The sequence below is a fragment of the Ahaetulla prasina genome, chromosome 1 (genome assembly GCF_028640845.1).
Source record: "Ahaetulla prasina isolate Xishuangbanna chromosome 1, ASM2864084v1, whole genome shotgun sequence".
Lineage (NCBI taxonomy): Eukaryota > Metazoa > Chordata > Lepidosauria > Squamata > Colubridae > Ahaetulla > Ahaetulla prasina.
In genome coordinates, this window is record NC_080539.1 from 62,461,087 (window position 1) to 62,480,672 (window position 19,586).

General features: G+C 35.2%; 2 protein-coding genes across 2 annotated transcripts in view; one reads left to right on the top strand and one right to left on the bottom strand.

The window, feature by feature from the left end:
• Positions 1-12: 12 nt before the first annotated feature.
• CNIH4 (cornichon family AMPA receptor auxiliary protein 4) lies at positions 13-12,149 on the top strand. The gene is made up of 5 exons (XM_058165510.1): positions 13-335; positions 3,775-3,843; positions 5,968-6,080; positions 7,711-7,851; positions 8,263-12,149. The coding sequence occupies exons 1-5, from the start codon at positions 267-269 to the stop codon at positions 8,288-8,290; spliced, it is 420 nt and encodes a 139-aa protein (XP_058021493.1). The 5' UTR covers positions 13-266; the 3' UTR covers positions 8,291-12,149.
• Positions 12,150-13,052: 903 nt separating this feature from the next.
• Positions 13,053-19,586, bottom strand: part of WDR26 (WD repeat domain 26) — a 38,391-nt gene continuing 31,857 nt past the window's right edge. The window contains exons 12-14 of the mRNA XM_058165511.1: positions 19,385-19,514; positions 16,542-16,727; positions 13,053-13,478 (exon numbers count right to left, since the gene is read on the bottom strand). Coding sequence (XP_058021494.1) covers positions 13,453-13,478; positions 16,542-16,727; positions 19,385-19,514 — 342 coding nt within the window. The 3' untranslated portion in view covers positions 13,053-13,452. The remainder of the gene's footprint in view (positions 13,479-16,541; positions 16,728-19,384; positions 19,515-19,586) is intronic.

The window sequence follows — 19,586 nt, forward strand, 5'->3', positions numbered from 1 at the left end:
TGTAGTTCTCTCGGGTGTTCTTGTCAATTTTACCCCTAATTTCTTTGGGTTTTCGAGAGAACGGGCGCTTCCTTTTAGACGCCTAAAGTGGGACTTCAAGTCCCAGCGTGCCGTGCGAAGAAATATTTTTCAAATAAATGTACAATACAGGCAAATCAGAAGAACTCGAAAGAAGAGGCGGAAGCGCTGCTCCGGCAGCCGCGAACAGACTTTGAGAGGCGGGGCGCTGTACGGTGGCCGAGAGGGGCGGCTGTTTCCGCAGCACGATGGAGTCGATGGTGTTCATATTTTCGCTCATTGATTGCTGCGCCCTGATTTTCCTTTCCGTTTACTTTGTATCCTCTTCGTTTGTTTGGGCGAGGGGGATCCGGGAGTCGGAGAGCGCTGGCGATTGGCTCTTTCCTCTCTGGTCTGCAGTTGAGATGACCGGCCGAGGCGGGGGCGTTAATGGCGGTCTGGCTGGGGCAGGGGCAGGGGCAGGGGCAGGGGCAGGGGCAGGGGCAGGGGCAGGGGCAGGGGCAGGGGCAGGGGCAGGGGCAGGGGCAGGGGCAGGGGCAGGGGCGACGGCGACGTAAAGGGTGAGGGGGCCCAGCAGCAACAAGCGCTGGTTGGGGAAAGCGAGGGAGAAGCGGCTTTACGAATAGCGTGAGCCTTGCGAGGCGCGGGGGGAGCGGGGCTGAGAGGAATGGAAGGCAGGATGGCCAAGTGAAGGTGAGGCAGGATCCATCGCCAAGCCAAGCATGTTTTCGCTGTGTCCGGAGCCTGCCCAGGTCGGGCGTGGCGTGTCCCGTTTCTTACTTAGCTAACTAGATTGTCAAAAACACAACTTGCACCGGTCTTTTATAAATCACCATCCCCTAACTATGTTTTTGCATGGGGTTGATTACATGTTGTCGGGGGTCTTGTAGGAGCAGCTTGGGAAGCATTGTCTTCTTCCTTGGTTGCCATGGCCAAGAAGAGGAGTTTTTAGATTGGCTGCAAGAAGAAAGATACAATTGCTTCATTCTCTTTTGATAAGTTGTTCACTAGATTGTTTGATCTACCATTCAACTTTTTGGTTATGTTCTGTTTGGTTATGGTAAAAAGCCTGGTTCCTGCTTAAATGCAAGACTTATTTTCAGTATATATAATATATACCCTCCCGTCTTAAAGTTTGCATAAAACTCCTAGGATTGTGATATTGCGTAATGCATTATTTGTAGTATAAAACTGGTTGTTGTCGATTCTGTTCAGTGATGATACTTTGTTTTCCCTTTGAAACAACATATTTCTAAATATTGCCATCTGTTGTCCTGATTGTGGCAGATTAATTTATGTGGATTATGTAGAATTGCAATGAAGTTTCACAATACTTATAGATGTGTTTGCTTAGAATTAAATCTGTACATGATGATCTTTATCATTCTGACTATTGTATATACACTTCAGTGGCTATTTCATATAGGATATAAGGGACAGTTTTTTAAACATGTACTTTAGATACCTTTTCAAGCATTTAAGTTATTGTGAAAAGTATAAAACTTTTTATGTTGTCGTTGGAGGACTGCATTTTCTATGTTTTAATTTCATGAATAAGATTTTGCTAGTTTCTTTAAGAATTAGAAGATTTTGTAAAACTTTAAAAAGCAACAAAAGGTTGCTTGTGCGTGTGTATGTGTGTGTGTGTGTGTATGTATGCATATATATATATATATATATATATATATATATATATATATATATGTATGCATATATATATATGTGTATGTATGCATGCATATATATATATATATATATATATATATATATATATATTTCTGAGGTTTTCGCGAATGTTTGATTGTAGGTCTTTGGTTATTTGGGTTTTCTCCCACGTAAAATTGGAAGTGTCTTGGCGATGTTTCGACGAAGTCTCATCGTCATCTTCAGGCTGGTGTTTACAGCTTCGTGCTTCTAGGAGCTGTGATCACACATGATCCCAGGACATTACAACTGTCATAAGTATGAACCAGTTGTGTATATCACATGACCTTGGGGATGCTGCAACGGTCGTAAGTATGAAAAATGGTCATAAGTCACTTTTTTCAGTGGTGTTGTAACTTCAGTCACTACACTAAGTGAACTGTTGTAAGTCAGGGACTACCTGTATATGATATATCGGTACCAATATACTGTATATATAGAAAAATTTGATGTATCAGAATACAGTGTGCATCATTTCATATAAGAGGTGTAATACTATAGATACTATATAATACTATAATATTATAGTATTACTTTATAATATTATAAATGCAGTCCTAAAATGCATTAACACAGGGATAAAATAAAGATAATGTGAAATGTTAGTAGAAGTAATTTAGTAGTAAGGAAAAATTTCCTGACAATGATTAATCAGTGGAACAACTTGCTTCGAAAAGTTATGGGTGCTCCAATACTGGAGGTTTTTAAGAATAGACTGGAAAACCATTTGTCTGAAATGGTACAGTCTCTTGCTTGATCAGGGGGTTGGACTAGAAGACCTCCAAAGTGCCTTCCAGTTCTGTTATTCTGTTAAATAAGTCAGTCGACTTCGGTCTTATGCAGCACATTTATTGTTGGTGGCTTGTGTTAGGATATGCCAAAATTTAAAACGATATCACTGCTGTTGCTAAACATAAAATTCTAATGACGCCAGTCCAAATTTTGCTCAGAAGTTTAAAACCTTAGGAATTTTGATTTGCTTTCAACAGACGTTATTTTAAACAATGAGTATAAAACAGTAGATTCAAATTGTCTTTGTTAGATTTTAAATAGCTCAAGTTCTCCAAATTCAGACATTAGAAAACTCGTTATTTTAAAACTTGAAGAAAATGTTTTTTACTGCACAGCCAGGTGGCAGTGGCTCCCTAGTGCAAATCGAAGTATGGTTATCTATAAACCCCTGTATGGCATAGAGCCTGGATATCTGAGGAACCACTTATCTTCAATCGTTTCTGCCCATAAAGTATGTTCCGCAGTATGGGTGCACTCCAGCTCCCCTCTAGTAAGGGGACTGGGGAAGTCACAGCCCCCATCCTCTAAAACAGCAGCCCCTCAGTGATAAGGAAAGCATCCTGTCTTAAGGTTCTGCCTGGAAAGCTCTTAAAATCTGTCTGGCTTAATGTGTTGGGGTAGGACGTTTCCTTTGTGTCATTTTTAGATGTTTTAGTCCAGGTTATTTATGTGGTTTTAGATTTTTCCCCCCCTGTTTTTATGAGGGAGATTACCCTGTCCAGAGTGCATTGGAGTTGGGTGGCTATAATAAACTAAAATAAATATATGATAAAAAGGAGGGAGGAGAATTTGAACTCAAATATTCCTATTGATAATAAAAGGAAACTGTCTTAGCGGGAGAGGGGCAACATCTGAATCAAATCAGTAAATGACTGCTTGTGTGCCAATAGAAGTTCTACCTTACTTACTCAAATTTTAACATGGTTATAAAGAACCAAATTCACAAAACAAGCTGCTTTGGAAATTGATGAGTGATCAGTATGTCCCAGCTACATCTATATTGTAAATGTTATAGTTTGGAGTTTGGGTGGCATTGGGTAAAGCCACTAACACAGTTAACGGGTATGGATTATGGTTTTGTCTATATATTTTGCAAAATGCTTTCCTTCTTCTGGAAGTCCTAAGCTGGAGGCCTGTTTGCTGAGTTTTATATAAAATCTCCTTAGGGTGCCATTTACAATTTGTCCAAATAGTTTAATTCTTACCTAGAAAGGGCAGGGGTATACCTGACATAATAGTTCTCCTTATCTTGATCATCAGATAATTACACTATCAGATTTGGAATGTGACTATATTAATGCCAGATCCTGCTGCTCAAAACTAAATAAAGTAAGTTATTTTTCTTTTTCTCTTTAATTTTTTTAAAATGTTAATACAATAATGTGGTAAATGTTGTAAATTCTTACAAATGTACTATTGGCCTCAACTCTTAAGATGTATGTTGCCAGAGAATGGCTTCTATGTTGGTTACTTATCTGAGGAATATTTTAGTTTTCTCTGGGGTGGGGGCTCCATTTCGTTTAGTAAGTAGAATATGCAAACCAACATAGCCCAATCATAGGTTCTTTGGGGACATTTTTTTTTTTTTTGTTTACATTTATACCCCGCCCTTCTCCGAAGACTCAGGGCGGCTTACAGTGTATAAGGCAATAGTCTCATTCTATTTGTATATTTTTACAAAGTCAACTTATTGCCCCCCCAACAATCTGGGTCCTCATTTTACCTACCTTATAAAGGATGGAAGGCTGAGTCAACCTTGGGCCGGGCTCGAACCTGCAGTAATTGCAGGCTACTGTGTTCTTAATAACAGGCTTTACCAGCGTGAGCTAAACCGGCCCTTAAGTTACCTACCTCTTTCCATTTGTGAAGGTTTTTTTTTTTTTTTTTTTTTTTTTTTTGGGCAATCCCTATTTCTAGGCATATAAGATTATATATAAACTGTAGTTCTATTGCCGTCTGAGAGTAACTACTGTTATACTCAGTAGGATTGGCAGGCATAGGACTACCCTGATAGTTGGAAAGTATATTGTGATTACATGTAATTCATAAATGCACTAAAGAGTGCTTTGGACAGATGTCTTTCTAGAGCAGTAATAGTTAACTTAGGTTCTTCAGAGATTTTGAATTAGCCCATTAGCCTCACTATCAAAATATTGTGGAACTTGCAGTTCAAAATTATATCATTAGTTTGTTTCAAAATTATATCAAAAAGGTTTCAAAAATAATCTCCTTTCTACAGGTGATCCTTGACTGACAACCATTCATTTAGTGACTTGCAACCTGTCCTTGCACTTAGAACTGTTGCAGCATCCTCAGAGTCATGATTAAAATTTGGGCACTAGGCAACTGACATGTATTTATAACAATGGCAGAGTCCCAGGGTAATGTGATCGCCATTTGCAACATTCCCAGCTGGATTCTGAATAAACAGAGTCAATGGGGAAACCCAGATTTGCTTAACAACTGCAGTTTGTTTAACAACCATGGCAAAAAGTTCTAAAAAGCTACTTAACTGCTTTCCTTGGTCTTAAATCAAGGACTACCTGTATTGTTAATTCAGAGATGAACCAGTGAACCTAGAATTGCTTCCTTAATATAGTTTTCTTGCTAGAAAAAAAACAAGAATTACTGTTGTGGGGAAGACCGTTAATCTTGGAGGCCTAATGCTGGAATCTGGATTGCCTACATGACGGTCTCGGACACTTGTATTTATTCCTTGATCTCATTTTTTCCCTTCTGTATTTCAGACACTACATTTCTTTCTTTGCTGAATGCTTACTATGTGTAGTTTTCTCCTCTTGCAGCATCCCACTGTTTTATGTATAGCTTGCTCACAGAATGTATTCTTTTGTGCTTGCCTTTCCCTATTTGTATTTACAAGTGTATTGACAGTCACCTTTGAGTTGTCTAGAATAAGACTTTTTTATAAACTATTTTATTTAACAACCCTGCCATGGATTAGAATCCATTGCTACCATATGTCAAATGTATATACTCACCCTTTTTATGGAACCATCTTGATGCAAGAATTCAAATTGATGGGCAGCAAATTCTTAAATCATGAAAAATAAAGCTAATTTGAAAATTAGCTTGAAATATATAAACCTGGTACTAGCATTTTGGTTTACCCAGAAGTGTTGAATATATAGGATTTAACTCGAGACTGTTGCTTTTTGGTATTCCTTATTGATCATATTAGATATGCTGATCAGATTCTCTTAAATAATATTCTAAATATTCTGATGGTATCCTAGAAAGTAATCCATAATTTGTAAATTACTGCTTTGTAAATTGCACTTGCAATTTATATCTGGACCATCCAACAGAGATGAATTACTGATTCTTTTTAATCAAATACCAATTTTGCAGCCCTTGTCAGTTTGCAAGTAGAAGATTCCTGCAGAATCTTTATAAAGGTTTTTACTTTTTAAATTGTTTTAAAAATCTTTCTAGTGGGTGATCCCTGAATTGATTGGCCATACCATTGTCACTGTATTAATGCTTATTTCACTGCACTGGTTCATCTTCCTCCTCAATTTTCCTGTGGCAACGTGGAACATATACAGGTAAGACCTTTGATTTCTTAAGAATTGCATGTTGTTGCTCATATTTTTTCCTCTCTTAACGAACAAGCACTTTTATAAACTGTGCCTTGTTCCATAATTTATTAGTCCAGCCATGTCAGCAGGAAGTGATAGAAATGTAATATTACTTTTCCTTTCTCATTGGATTTTAGCATGGATTTTGGATAACATCAACAATAAATATACTAGACTTTCCTTGTCCCAAGGAGTATATGTACATATATAACTTTTGTATTGTTAAAAGTGTTAAGTTTAAAAACTGACTTTGAGCATGGATCATGTGAAAATCTAGTGCATCATTGATCTTACTACTTTTCATTCCATCCTAAGAAGAAAACAGAATAAAATCACTTCTATATTTTGCTAGGAGCAAGTATCATATTTGCTGGTGGAAAAATATCTAGTAATGTAGTAATTAATAGTTAAGCATTGAACAAGGACTGGAAATACTTAAAATTCCGCTCTACTCTTAGCTGTAAGTTACTGGAAGATTGTGGACCAGTCTCTCTCAGCTTAACCTTGTCCATAGGGTGGTTTTGGATGTAAAAATAAAAGGCTTCTGGAATGCAGGGTATAAATCTAACAAAGTACATATCTTGAATGTTCACAGGGCATGAGTCACTACTTTTTGAATTTTATCAACTTTGCTTTCACCTAAAGGGAAAAGGAGAAAAGTTGAATTCCCTTTTAAGATTTTCTGTTTGCAAATTACAGTCCAGGCTTAAATTTTGCCTCTAATAAACACACTTATTTTTATTTTTTTTCAATTTGGCAATACTTCTAACTTAGGATGCATATAAGATGCATAAGGTCTCATATGCATAGCTACGTAATAATGCTTGAGGCACTTTTGAAGCAAATCAAGGTGTTAGAAATTTCTTTGGATGTGGATTTCCTGGAAGAAGACAAATACAATATTTCTGCTTTGAATTAACTTTGGGCCAAGTAATTTTTATATTTTGTAAGCAAATAAAAAGCATAGGATATTGTTTTAAGGAACTTAAGTTTTTTATGCATATATTTATTTCTAACACAATACACTGAATAGAAAATGTCAGTGATTTAAATGTAGAATTTTAAAGTTTAATAAGTTAAATATTTTAACAAATTATATGATGAGCTCACCATTTCTAAACAGTGCCCAAGCTTTAAAAGATGATTTAAGATTGATTGAAAGCTGCATGCAAATTTTTCACATGGCAAATTCAGACATTCATATTTATTGGAGAAAATACGAGCTAGCATCAGATTTGAAAGGTCTTTTGATTAATGCCAGTAATGCATCTCCATTGTCTGTCTGCTATTTACGGCTTCAGAGGCTTGACAGACATGTATCAAACAGTTTTGGGATACATGTGGAGTACACAGGAAGTTGCAAAAGCAGGATGTATTTGAGTAGTGCTAGGAGCTCAAAAATGATCTATTTCTTTTGTTTCATTCTTCTGAAACTCATACGCAACACTTTTTAAGTGTTATGTGTTGTTTGAAAGAACTCAACCACCAATTCAGTTGACTTTGTTTTGCATGTTTTGTCTTTTTTGATATGGAGATCATTAATCAATTGGGCTGGAGCACAGTTGGTACTGAAACAATTTTCATGAAACCATTTTAGATATATCATGGTTCCCAGTGGAAACATGGGAGTATTTGACCCTACAGAAATCCACAACAGAGGGCAGTTAAAATCGCACATGAAAGAGGCCATGATAAAGCTTGGCTTTCATCTTCTTTGCTTCTTCATGTATCTTTACAGGTAAGTTTCAAGGCTTGCATCTTGAGGTTAGTAAAGCTCCTCTTAAGATTCCTACTAGAATAGTCTGTTATAATTTTAATGTGATTTAACTTTGTAAAAGCCTTAGTGGAGGCAATTTTATTTATCATCTCAGTGTAGTATAAGATATCTCAAAATGTTCTACACTTGATTTTGTTTATGCTACATTGTCTGTCTCTGATGGGCATACTATTTTAAACTACGAAATCTAATTGATTATACGCCACTTTACTTCAAATAGGATCTGTAGTTTCATAGAACTTGGATTTGTTAAAAATACTCTTTTCTGTCCCCTCCGAAGCATCGACAGTTTTGCTGACATGAATTGCAGAGAGCAATCATGTTTATTTCAAGCTCTACACCTTTTGACATGGTCTTTTTCACTCTTTATAGTATGATCCTGTCTTTAATAAATGACTGAAAATGAAGTGGCCAAATGAAATATTATGGTTGCCAAATTGATGTTACTCCATTGAAATACTATGAAGCCACGAGCAACTCTCAAGAAAATCCAGACCAGTGATGTCATGCAGTATATTTTTTCCTCTTTGAACAAAACATATTTTTGCTGTATTTTTAACATATAAAGTATTTTAGAAACTACAATACTATGTTTTTGCAACTATTGTTTTGTTCTTACTCAAATCCATTTTCTTACTGTATTTAATTCTTATGTAAAGATTTTGCAAGAATACTGGTTACTCAATGGAGCAAATTCACTTATTGCAGTGAAGCAGCAGCTATAACCATTTCATTGAAGATTTTATCATATAAAAGGAAGCTTACTAGAGACCAATGACCAATGTTTTCTTTCCTAGAGGCAATATTTTAAATATGGTTCACTTTTGTGTTTTTTAAACTGAAGGCTGAAATATGTTCAGTGTATATATGAGGTGTTTGAGAAAGTACTTCACAAAATATTGTAGCAGCTATGTGGGACCTGTGAATATATGTATTCATAGTTTGCCTGTATTATAATGGCAATAAGCCACATCTAAATTGAAGCTGTGCAGTATAACTGCAATCCCATTTGCTGTTGGACATTTGGTACTATAATCAGTTCAATACAGATTGCAATCTTCCAAGCTGAAGATCACACCTACAGCCACTGGTTCAGTAAACAGCCTGATGTTGCTTGCCTGTTAAGACAGCTGCCAGTCTAGTTTTTGTAGCGTAAGATTTATGGGGATGGCTTTGTGCTCCACGTGAGTAACTCAGCAGTCTGAGCAGTATGGGATCCATTCTCACAAGAAATCTTGCTGGATATTCATGGATTGAGCAGTTGCATGATCATATGTGAATGCATCTTAGAAAGGAAAGGAACTTCTGTTCCTTTCTAGATTGAAATAGAAGTCAAAGCTTATAAAGCTAAGAACTAATCAAATCCAGTTATTTATTTTGTTTATTGAACTGGAAAGAGGGAATACAAATATTTGTTAAGTGCTGTGCACCAACATGGAAAAGTTTAATTAAAAAAACTCGAATAGACAATCAGGAATTAATGTAGCTTGACTTGAACGATTTAAGATATGTTTAATATACTACATATTTATAAAATAAAAAATTAATGTGCCCCATAAATTAGTAAAACCAGTGAAAATAAATACGGAGCCCCAAAATTCATGTTTAATGTCAGAAAAGAAATTTAAACTACTTAATATAATTCAAGAGGAAAGTAACAAAATCCAGAAAATTTAATAACGCAATCCTTTGAAACATTTAATATCAGTCCATAGCAAATAGTCATTACATACCAAAAGCTCTAAGTGTTAACTAGTTCCACCACAACTCCATATAAATCTTGACAATTTAGAAATTTGAGAACAGTAAAAGTTCTTTTCTTGATCTCTACAGCTTGGTTTGTAAATACACACACACTTTCGAGAATGTTTCTTCCTCTTACATTTTTGGAGCCAATAGCTTTTTCCATCTGTGCCAGTAAGTGTTAAGAATCAAATCTAGTACACTTATTTTTAACAATGAAACACTTAAAAAATGGGGCACACTGTACTTCAAATTTATAAAAATATATTTGTATTAACCAAATTTTAATGTTAGAGGACAAGACAAATACACACAACATGACTTAAAATTATTCAGTAAAACATGACATGTACCTAATTGGTTCCATGACTGATTCTGTTTTACACACACATTCATACCATACACACTTTGCTGAATTCTTCTACATGAAGTCAGCAAGTAGCAAACAGGTTTCTATTTTGTGTTCCAGCAACAAGAGCAGCTATTGCAGACAACACTGCACACATCAGTTAAGTCCTCCCTATTCAAAAATGTTTCCAAAATGATAATTATCTGTTATACAAGTGGTTTGTTGTATGGCAGTTGAAAATGGATGCAAGCCAATGCAAGTTATATATATAGATACAGATATATCTACATATATGGAGTATTAACGATACATGGTTAGTAATTTATCTGAAATGCATCAATCCGAGGCAACCTGTGTGCTTTGGGGTACAGATAAAGGGCACCAAATCTTACTGAAAATTGGCTCATTTTCCCTTTCTGCCCCAAATTACAAATTAAGACATTCTTCTGCTGTTAAAAAGGTTACTAACTCTCCTTTCCCTAATATATCTATTGCCAGCATAAAATTAGTATGAGAAATAATTTTAAGCCATTTTAAAAGGGTGGGAGATTTTTGTAGTTAACATGGCACTAAACACCTAGCATTATTTAAATGTCATTCAACAATACCAGTTTGGAAGTCAGAATGAAATTATTGGGGAAAAATTGGGTAATTTCCCACCTGTGACTCCATATTAACTTTTTCTTATGTTCCCCCTCATTTCAAAATTGAGGAAAGCTAGCTACACATTTACAAGGCTATTTACGGGTTACATAAAAATTAAATTCCTTTTTCTCTTTTGTGCTATTTTTAAAGTGACTTACCTGATAAAGATGAGAAGCAATGTGGCAAGATAATTTATACTTGGTGTGCCTAGTTTGGAATAGACGGTCAAAATGCTAACATGTTTTCATAGATCATCTCTGTTGTATGAACAATTAGTGATTGCTTTAGAAGTTACAGCTGAGATTGAGAAATATCTATTGTATGAAAATAAGAATATTGCAGATACGCCTCTTCCATATCTTTTTAAAATGGTGAATTTAGTTTTTAGTTTATATGAAAAGTGACAGATGCTTTCCAATCTACATGCCAGAAAATATTGGTGTATTTTGTCCACCCACAAAAAAGTCCTAGCAGTGTTAACACTGTGAGACAATTGGACAAATCAGTCTCACAATGTAGTCATAGGAAGTTGAGCCTGGCAACAAATATTAATTCTACATCTAGAGCTGCTACTTAAGAACTGCATAGCTTACATTATGCAGTGACATTTAGAAGTGGCACTTTCAAAACATGACTCTTTACTCATTTCCATTCTGAAATGCTTTTATATGTATTTTTTGAATTCTTTAGAAGAAAACTCAAAAGAAGCAATGTGCTCAACTTCAGTGCTTTTAGTTTCCCCTTAGTATTATATTTCAAAGAAGGGTAAACTATAGGTTCAAACATATTCATTAAAGTCTATGCATGAAATTTTACTTGCAAGCCACCAGATTGTTTTGAATAACCCAAAGAAATTAAATTATGCAAACTGTTTCAGGTTCAGCCACTCCTGATTTTTGCTCTAATGTCCTAAAATAGTTTTGAGTTAATAAGCAATTTTAGTGCCAGTACCATGTTGGTTAGAGATGTAAAGCATTTCAAGATGTTGAATGGGAGTATCTGCAAGTATCTGTAATAAATAAGAATTGCAGAAGCTCAAAAATAACTATTAAGCAATTTCAAATAAAAGAACATAATGTCAAATGAACAGAATATATATATGAATTGACTATAGCAAACATAAAGAAATATTACTCCATAAAATGAATTGAAATAAAATGAGCCACATATAAAGTTCAATCTATTAGAGAACATAAAAGGAAAGCATTGTTACTTTAAAAGACTTCTGTAAGCCTGGTCTTCTAAAACATTTTTTGTCATTTGAGTTATAAAAACTAAGTTATTACATTAAGTAATTGGAGTACCAGATTTCCTAATTTAATAGAAATTTTGTGAGTCATAACTGATTAAATCATATGCTATGAAGTACGTGCTAAATCTGAGTTAATACACTGAAGTGCACTGACTGTGATTGCTTATCACAGAATCTGAGTATTAAAGACCATGCTTAAACTCAAGCAATGTACATTCTTTTCCAAATATGGGACTTTCCTCAAAATTAAAGAGCTTTCAATTTATTTTAGCTTAATTGGGCTTGATTTTTTTCCATATGAACTGTTGTTATTTCATTGTTACACAGAGGAACGTCCTTCCATCTTTTAATTTAGAACAGTTACACAGGTCAAATACCAGGCCATTTGGGGGGTGGGGGTTGCATATAAAAACTAAAGACAACAACCCATTCCTAACATCAAACCATTAACAAGCATCCCCTGAGAAAACAATTATCGGGTGAACATTATGTGGAACACTTGTATAATGTACATATTTAAATTCACAAAGTCAATCCACTAATTTTGGAAAATGATCCTAAAATTCCATTTCCATTTTAGTTTTTGTTTCAAATAAGAATCATTGCACAAGTTTTAGCCAATCTGGAATTTTCATTTTATTAACTTCAGAAATTACATTGTAATAGTTTTATTGGTGACTCTGAAAGCTTTCAAATTATTATGTTGGTAAACAAAGGTTTTTTTTAAAATAATACTTTATATAATCTGTGTAAAACTCTTGCTAGCCAAATGGTCTTACACAATACTCAGAAGGAGCACCAATTATACTGCATTAACTTGTAGATGACACTTTTTAAGCTGGTTTATTTTCCAAACGTATACAAATCAAAGTCATTTTAATGCTATAAATAATTTATTCTTAAAAAAATTTGTGCTGTTCACCCATTTATAGGGTTACAAGCTACGTGAAAAGTACAAAACCTTTTTGTCAAGTGTGATACTGAGAGTGCTTTTCATGTCATTCACTGGTTTTACATCTGGATTTGGATATACTGCGCAACGGGCAAGGCTAGAATCCATGAACCAAGCTGCAAAGATCTCGAGCTAAATAAGGCAGACTCAGAGAAACAAGAGAAGGAAATACTTTCCTATCCAACATGTACTCTTCAGACTAAAGCACTCTTTCTATCAAGCTTTCTAAACTGTTAAATAAAAGGTTTTCCAAACAAGCATTTAAACTTCATTACACAGAAGAGCAACAAGAACAGTAGTCTGCCTGACAAAATGGCAGAAGGGGAAAATGTATATACGGAGTTCAATGGTTAGCCTGAATGTAGCACAGTTCTTCACAACCGATGGGGGGTTACTTCAACATGGTGTCCAACAACGTTCTAACGACGTGCTTCATTTCAACTGTTTACTATGAAGCAAGGTGGTAAAATGTTTGGCCCCAGTCGGGCTTAAAAAATGGTTCATTTTCATGATGAGCATGTCTGTCCAGCTATCAATCATGTTTGTTTGCACCAAATCCCAAGCCATTTAAAATACGACTAAATTTAAGTTAAACAGAAGTCGTCTGCTCCAAATTCACCATCAACTATCCATGCTACTGCATTCCTCTAAGGGGAAGAGATAAAATGTAAACAAAAATATATTAAGAACGTCCATATTGTCTTGTATATCTCAATCATGATATATGCACATTTTAATCACACAAAAAGAAAATCAATCACTGTAAATTCACGTCATTCACTGTAAACTAACTCAACAGCAACAATAAGGATTGCACTGTTTGTGGCTGCCCAGCAAGAGCTTTTACAAGTTTCTGGTGCAAAACTGCAAGAAATGAAATGGAATGGAATGAAAGAGCAATTGATAGAAAAAGTATATGCAGAGACAAAAATTTGGGGATAATGTCTAATTTTCATATCAATGTATATTGCCCAATCAGTTGAAACCAGTCCTTAAGAATTTCCTCCTTTATAGCAATTATAGGGAGGTGATAGACAGAATCCAGAGGTGATAGATAGAATCCACATTCCAGCAAATGTGTACTGAACATGGCTTCTGCAATTGAAGTCTGGAATTATTTTCAACTCTCAATTAGTTGTGACCATATGCTTTTGTGTTTGTGTGCACCAGGTACCTTGGGGCAGACTGCATAAATGCCATTCTGGATCACACTACTGAGGAGATCTTGGGACAGAGCTCTGACTTAGTGAACTGTAGATATCTGTCTAATCCAGCCCAATTTCAAACTTTTTCAGGGAGGAGATTGGGTTTTCCTTTAACAACAATTTGATTTGCTAGGTTTTAGGACATTTTGATGTTGAAGCTGTTTTATATAATTTTACCCCAAATATATTTGAACTAGAAATATTAGAAAAGGGACAGCCAGGGCTGTAATCCTACCTATAGCTTGGTGGAGTTCAAGTAATTCAAATGACAAAATGAGAAGAGTTGCTATCTGAAGTCCAGCAGGGTCAGGAGAAATTTTGTTTATTAAATAAATTTTTAAGGTTGCTCACTTATCAACAATTCTGGATATGATGACTGTCTATCATGAATACTAATCTGAAAGTAGTACCAAAACACAGATGGGTCAGATGGGTTGGGCAGAAGTTTTTACATAGATACAAAAATGTATATACTTCATTGTCTGTTTGGAAAATATGTGGATTATGATAATGTTGAAAATAATATAAAATTTAGGATGATACAAATGGCAAAAAAGAAAAAAAGAGGAAGATTAAATTACTCATTACAAAGATGGGCTCAGCCTCTGCCAAACTTTTCTGGGTGATACTGTCAAGGCTACTTTTTAATTCAGCTCAATAAAGGACAAGGAAGGAGGCAGAAGCAGTGCCATTGGAGCAATCCATTCCATCTTTGTGGCTGAAGCCTAAGAGATTGGCTTCTGGCCAAGAACTGAAAGCCCATTTAAATTCCAACAGCTGCAAACCTAACCCTTAAACACAATTCTTCTTCTAGAGAACCCGTGCAATATAAACTATCACTGTTCTATCCACAAACAGCCAGCATCTACTACCCTACACCACACACGTACCAGTACTTCAACCCATCAACAATAGAGTACAACCAGTGTATCAGCTGTGCAAAATATACTTCCTTTCCTGAATTCTTGCAATTTTTAAAAGGAGCTTGCAATTCTTTAAAATGTGGTGTTACACATGATTGCATAAGCTACTGGATTTCACTGACTCCTATTTCTAATAGGCAGCTTCATAAGCCTTTGCTATATTCATAATATAGTAATGGCAAAATCCTAACCTAGCCTAACCTCAGTAGTTTATATTGAATGAATGCCAGGGAGACAAGATTCAAACCTCCACAGCACTTAATTTGACTTGGAAATTTTATTTTGTTGTAAACCCCTCACTCACTTGGGTAAAAATGGGGGCACAGAAATAAATAAAATTTAAGGTGTGACATTTTCATCTGTGACAGGTAGAGCCAATGATTGTTAACCCCCAGTTTTGAATAGGATCATACAGTAGCAAGATTTTTTTCTGCTTTCACTACAAAGAGCATTCCTGGGAAGTTTGTTTAAAAAGGTCTTTATCATCTTAGAATAGCCCAAATCGTGGTTCAATATTAACCACAACAAGGATTGGACCAAATGAGTAATCTAAAATCTTTGTGTGATTTGTCTATCACAGCAATCCAGAACAATCAATCATATTCCATGTCCAACATTTCCTTCATGTCTGAGGCCATCCAGCAATGATATATGAAAGCTAACCTATTTTACAGAGAAAAATAAAAAGTAATGCAAAGGAAGAAAAATGTGCTTTAGCATTTTTTTTAAAAATTGCTTCTGCTTTGACAAATGTATTCAGTCTCCAATGTTTAGTAAATACATAAATATATGAGATTGTAGCCTTGCCTGTCACTACGTAAGGTATATCACCGGAAAAGATATTGAATATAGTCATTGCTGTAGTAATGTGAATTAAGATATCAAATGATTTAGTCAAATGTTGCTATATGTAGGCTCTGTAAATCTAAATCCATCTGGCTCTTGCAGTGGTTACAGCCATTCCTCCAAGAAGGGGCAAGGGAAAAAAAAAAGTATTAAAGTCCTGAATACTGAATGCAGGTCCCAACCATTCAGCCAGGGAATGTCTCCTCAAAGGCATGAGAATGCTGAGAAAAATATAATTAGGTTTGTGAGACTCTGCTTTACTTCAATAGCCATTAGAATCACTTAAGATCAGCCCTCTACATAGTAATGTTCTTTCATTGTTTAGGTATGGATGAAATCTCTGAAAGAACTGAAGAAATCCCAATCATATGATTCTTCTTTTTCTGGGAGGATGGACTTAACCCACCATTTTATTCCTCCTTATCCTGTCTAATGTCCTTTCCAGTCTTTACATTTCATGATACTAGCAAAATGCTTTGATGGAGGCATATAAACCAAGGCTGGGTGGCCATTTTGGGGGGGAAGGGAGATATTGTAAGAATGAATTCCTATAGTGGGCAGAAGGTTGGACTAGAAGATACCTAAGGCTATTCAAACCTTTCACTGTATGATTAAACTATGCATACACCATGAACTTTGCAAATCACTGTATTTAAATATAATAAGAAAAAATAAACATAAAATAATTGAATCTTAAAATCTTTCTCTCTCATAAAATTAATTTATTTTTTTTTACCTTCAATATCTTGGCTGTCTACAAAAGGTGATGGTCCCCATATTCTAACAGTGCCATCATCAGAGGCGCTGGCCATCATGGATGGAATTTGTGGGTTCCAGCTCACGCAGTTGACTGTACGTGTGTGCCCCGTCAGTTCCACAATTGGCAGCTCACTACGTTTGTGCCAAATATATACTTTATGATCTAAGACAGATAGGTTTGAAAAAACATGAGATCCATCCTAAAATTTAAAATATGCTCTCTAATCAACATGACAATCCATGTTTCCATTTAAAAAATTCCATGCATATCTCTAAACAAAAATGAGGCCATTAAAATTCCATATTTAAACTAAAAGCATGTACTGATTTTCTTTCCAAAATGAAGATATTTGTATAAAATTAAGTATAAAGGCAGGATTTATATTATCTAGAATATTAGGAATCTGTTTATATGCTAATTTCCTCTAATAATATATTTACATACAAGAATGAAATTGAAATACAAAATTGAAAAGCTCTGGATTCTAATTCTTGAATTTTTTAATTTGACCATTTTAATGATAGGTTTCTCCAGAGATTTCTCCAGAAAACTTCCTGCCATTTGAATAAAGGACTTCATTTGTGATTAGAAAATAAAATGTTTTTAAACATGATACTTTATCTATGACTTTAGTGAGCCATCCACTAAATTAACTGTGTGATACTCTATTCAGGAATTTACTGCTACATGAAAAAGATAGTGGAGAAACCAGCCAATGCCAGCCCACATGCAGAATAAGAGGAAGTTACATTCAGATAGCTCTTGTTTGCCTTGAAGTATAATGCCCAATACAATGACTTTTTGTCAGTATACTTTGGCCAATGAGCAATTCATTTCACCATTTGAAGAAGTTCATGACACAGCCAAGTTGTAATTTACAGCTGTAACTATGTTGGTGCATTCTATTACATTCATATAAAATATTTACAAAGCTGAACATATGAATGGAAACTTCTATGCCACTGCTAATCCTGACATGCAAGTTGAATGATCATAGAAAGGGTGGATGAAATCTTAAATGTGCAAGTGTCTGCATTGTGAAAGAACCACGTATCAAAGTAGTTGTCAGTAATTATATTTTTTGCTAAGTACTAGAATAAGTTTGTGGCTTTACTTAAACACCTGATTAAATAGAAGCACCATAAGACAAACTTTTAAGATGTACAAAAGTGTTAAAATCATTTGCTTTAACAATAAATTCAAACAATGATAAAGGATCCAAACTATTTTAGTCTCTTCCCAAGTATTACAAATCTTTCCACTTACATGCCACATTATTTAACAGAAATACTTACTAGCTAAATCAGCTCATATAAGATTTTAAAAAATAAGTGCACAATATCTAAATTACATCAAACACCCTTGTTTATATTTCTGTTTACTCTCCCACTTTTAATCTGATTAAAAATTTTGATCTGATTACACATTATCTGTATAACTTCAAGGATCGTTATTCATCTTAAGGCAACAATTCTCAGCACTTACTCCCATGAGAGGTTTTTTTATGGTACCTTAATGCTTCTTTACAGAATTAGACGTGAACTTTACTCCCAGGGCAGACCATTTGATGTTTGGGGCTGGTAGGTGAAATGCCTACCTAGCTGAAAACATACCTTTACATTTAAGAGGTTATGACATTTAAATCTGTTACTTTTTTTGTACATAGAGACTTTCACAGCAGCCATATTTGCAACAATTCAGTGCAAAGAGGCAACAGCCTCAGGCAGTCCGAATCTAAATAAGGTGCCATCAGCTTCAACTACAGCTGGGTAGTTTTTAGACACTGAAAATGAAAAAAATAAAAAGCTGTTCTAAGTTGACCTGGATAAGTTAATCGGCATATTCATGTCAAACAAACAGTAGGCTGTAGCTAAGTGACTTGTCCACGCTGTCCTAAGTGGTGTATGAATTATTTGATACACCAAAAAGTCAATAGGCTGACAGATATTTCTCGGCCAGAGACTGTTTGGAAGGGGAAGGGAGTTAAAAATGCATGCATATAATGACTGACAAATATTTACAATGACAAGTTATTAACATAAGGTCCAAAAAGAAGTGCTGTTCTCAGTTGAGCATTTTACTCGTTAAAAGGCAAATAATGCATTAAGATACTATTTTTGTTGACTCAACTTACGACTGCACTCCTGTTCAGACCAAAACCACATCTTCCTGAAGTTTTTGGGGTACAGGAGTATTGTTGCCCACTCTGTATTAGCTCCAATTCTACTAGCAATACAGAGCAAGAACCTGAGAGTGGATCAGCACTCTTAATGCCAAAAACATATGATAAACTGGCTTCTCACACAACTGACAAGGGAACCTGCTAAAAGACAACCATGATTGATTCAAGTTGCTCACGATGGAAGATACTGAAAACAGCAGATCCTGTTGCAGTATGGAGACCATAATTCTCTTACCGCAATTGATTATAATTGAAATGACAGGTGAATTTATATACCCTACACCTACCTTTAGAAAACATAACTACAGCAAATACACTTAATACCTCAGAGAACTATTAGAGCAACGGTACTCAATATTGTACAAATCAAATCAAAATTACAGACGTTATTCTCAAAAAGATATAACACATTTTACTTGTAAATCCCACTGTTCTCCAAAGTAGAATCCTTTTTTTCAATGAGTATTTAATTATCACCATTTATGGAAATGTAAGGCACATCCACTCTGCTTATTAAAATTCAAAGAGTGAGAAGACTATAATATTCACTAATGCAGAAAGTTTGTGCCGGAATGCGAGAGAGAGAGAAGAGAGAGGGACACACACGCACCACAGATTTTATTTTTTTTTTAATTACCTTCACTGCCACTAGCGATGAAGTCTTCATTATGGCCTCCAAAACATGAATGAATTGTGTAAAACCCTTGTGTAACACCTTGGTACTTTCTCACTAAAACTCTGTCTTGCAAATCCCATAAATGAACTCCCTGAGGACAAAAAGCATTGTCAAAATAGTTTACTGTTAGAAACTGTTTCCTTGGCTTCACTGTTTAATAATT

Excerpts from the sequence above, each read along its gene's own strand:
- CNIH4 (XM_058165510.1), top strand. The coding sequence starts at position 267 with ATGGAGTCGATGGTGTTCATATTTTCGCTCATTGATTGCTGCGCCCTG. Across the intron at positions 3,844-5,967 it reads GCTGCTCAAAACTAAATAAA|TGGGTGATCCCTGAATTGAT; the intron begins GTAAGTTATTTT and ends AAATCTTTCTAG. Across the intron at positions 7,852-8,262 it reads TTCTTCATGTATCTTTACAG|TATGATCCTGTCTTTAATAA; the intron begins GTAAGTTTCAAG and ends CACTCTTTATAG.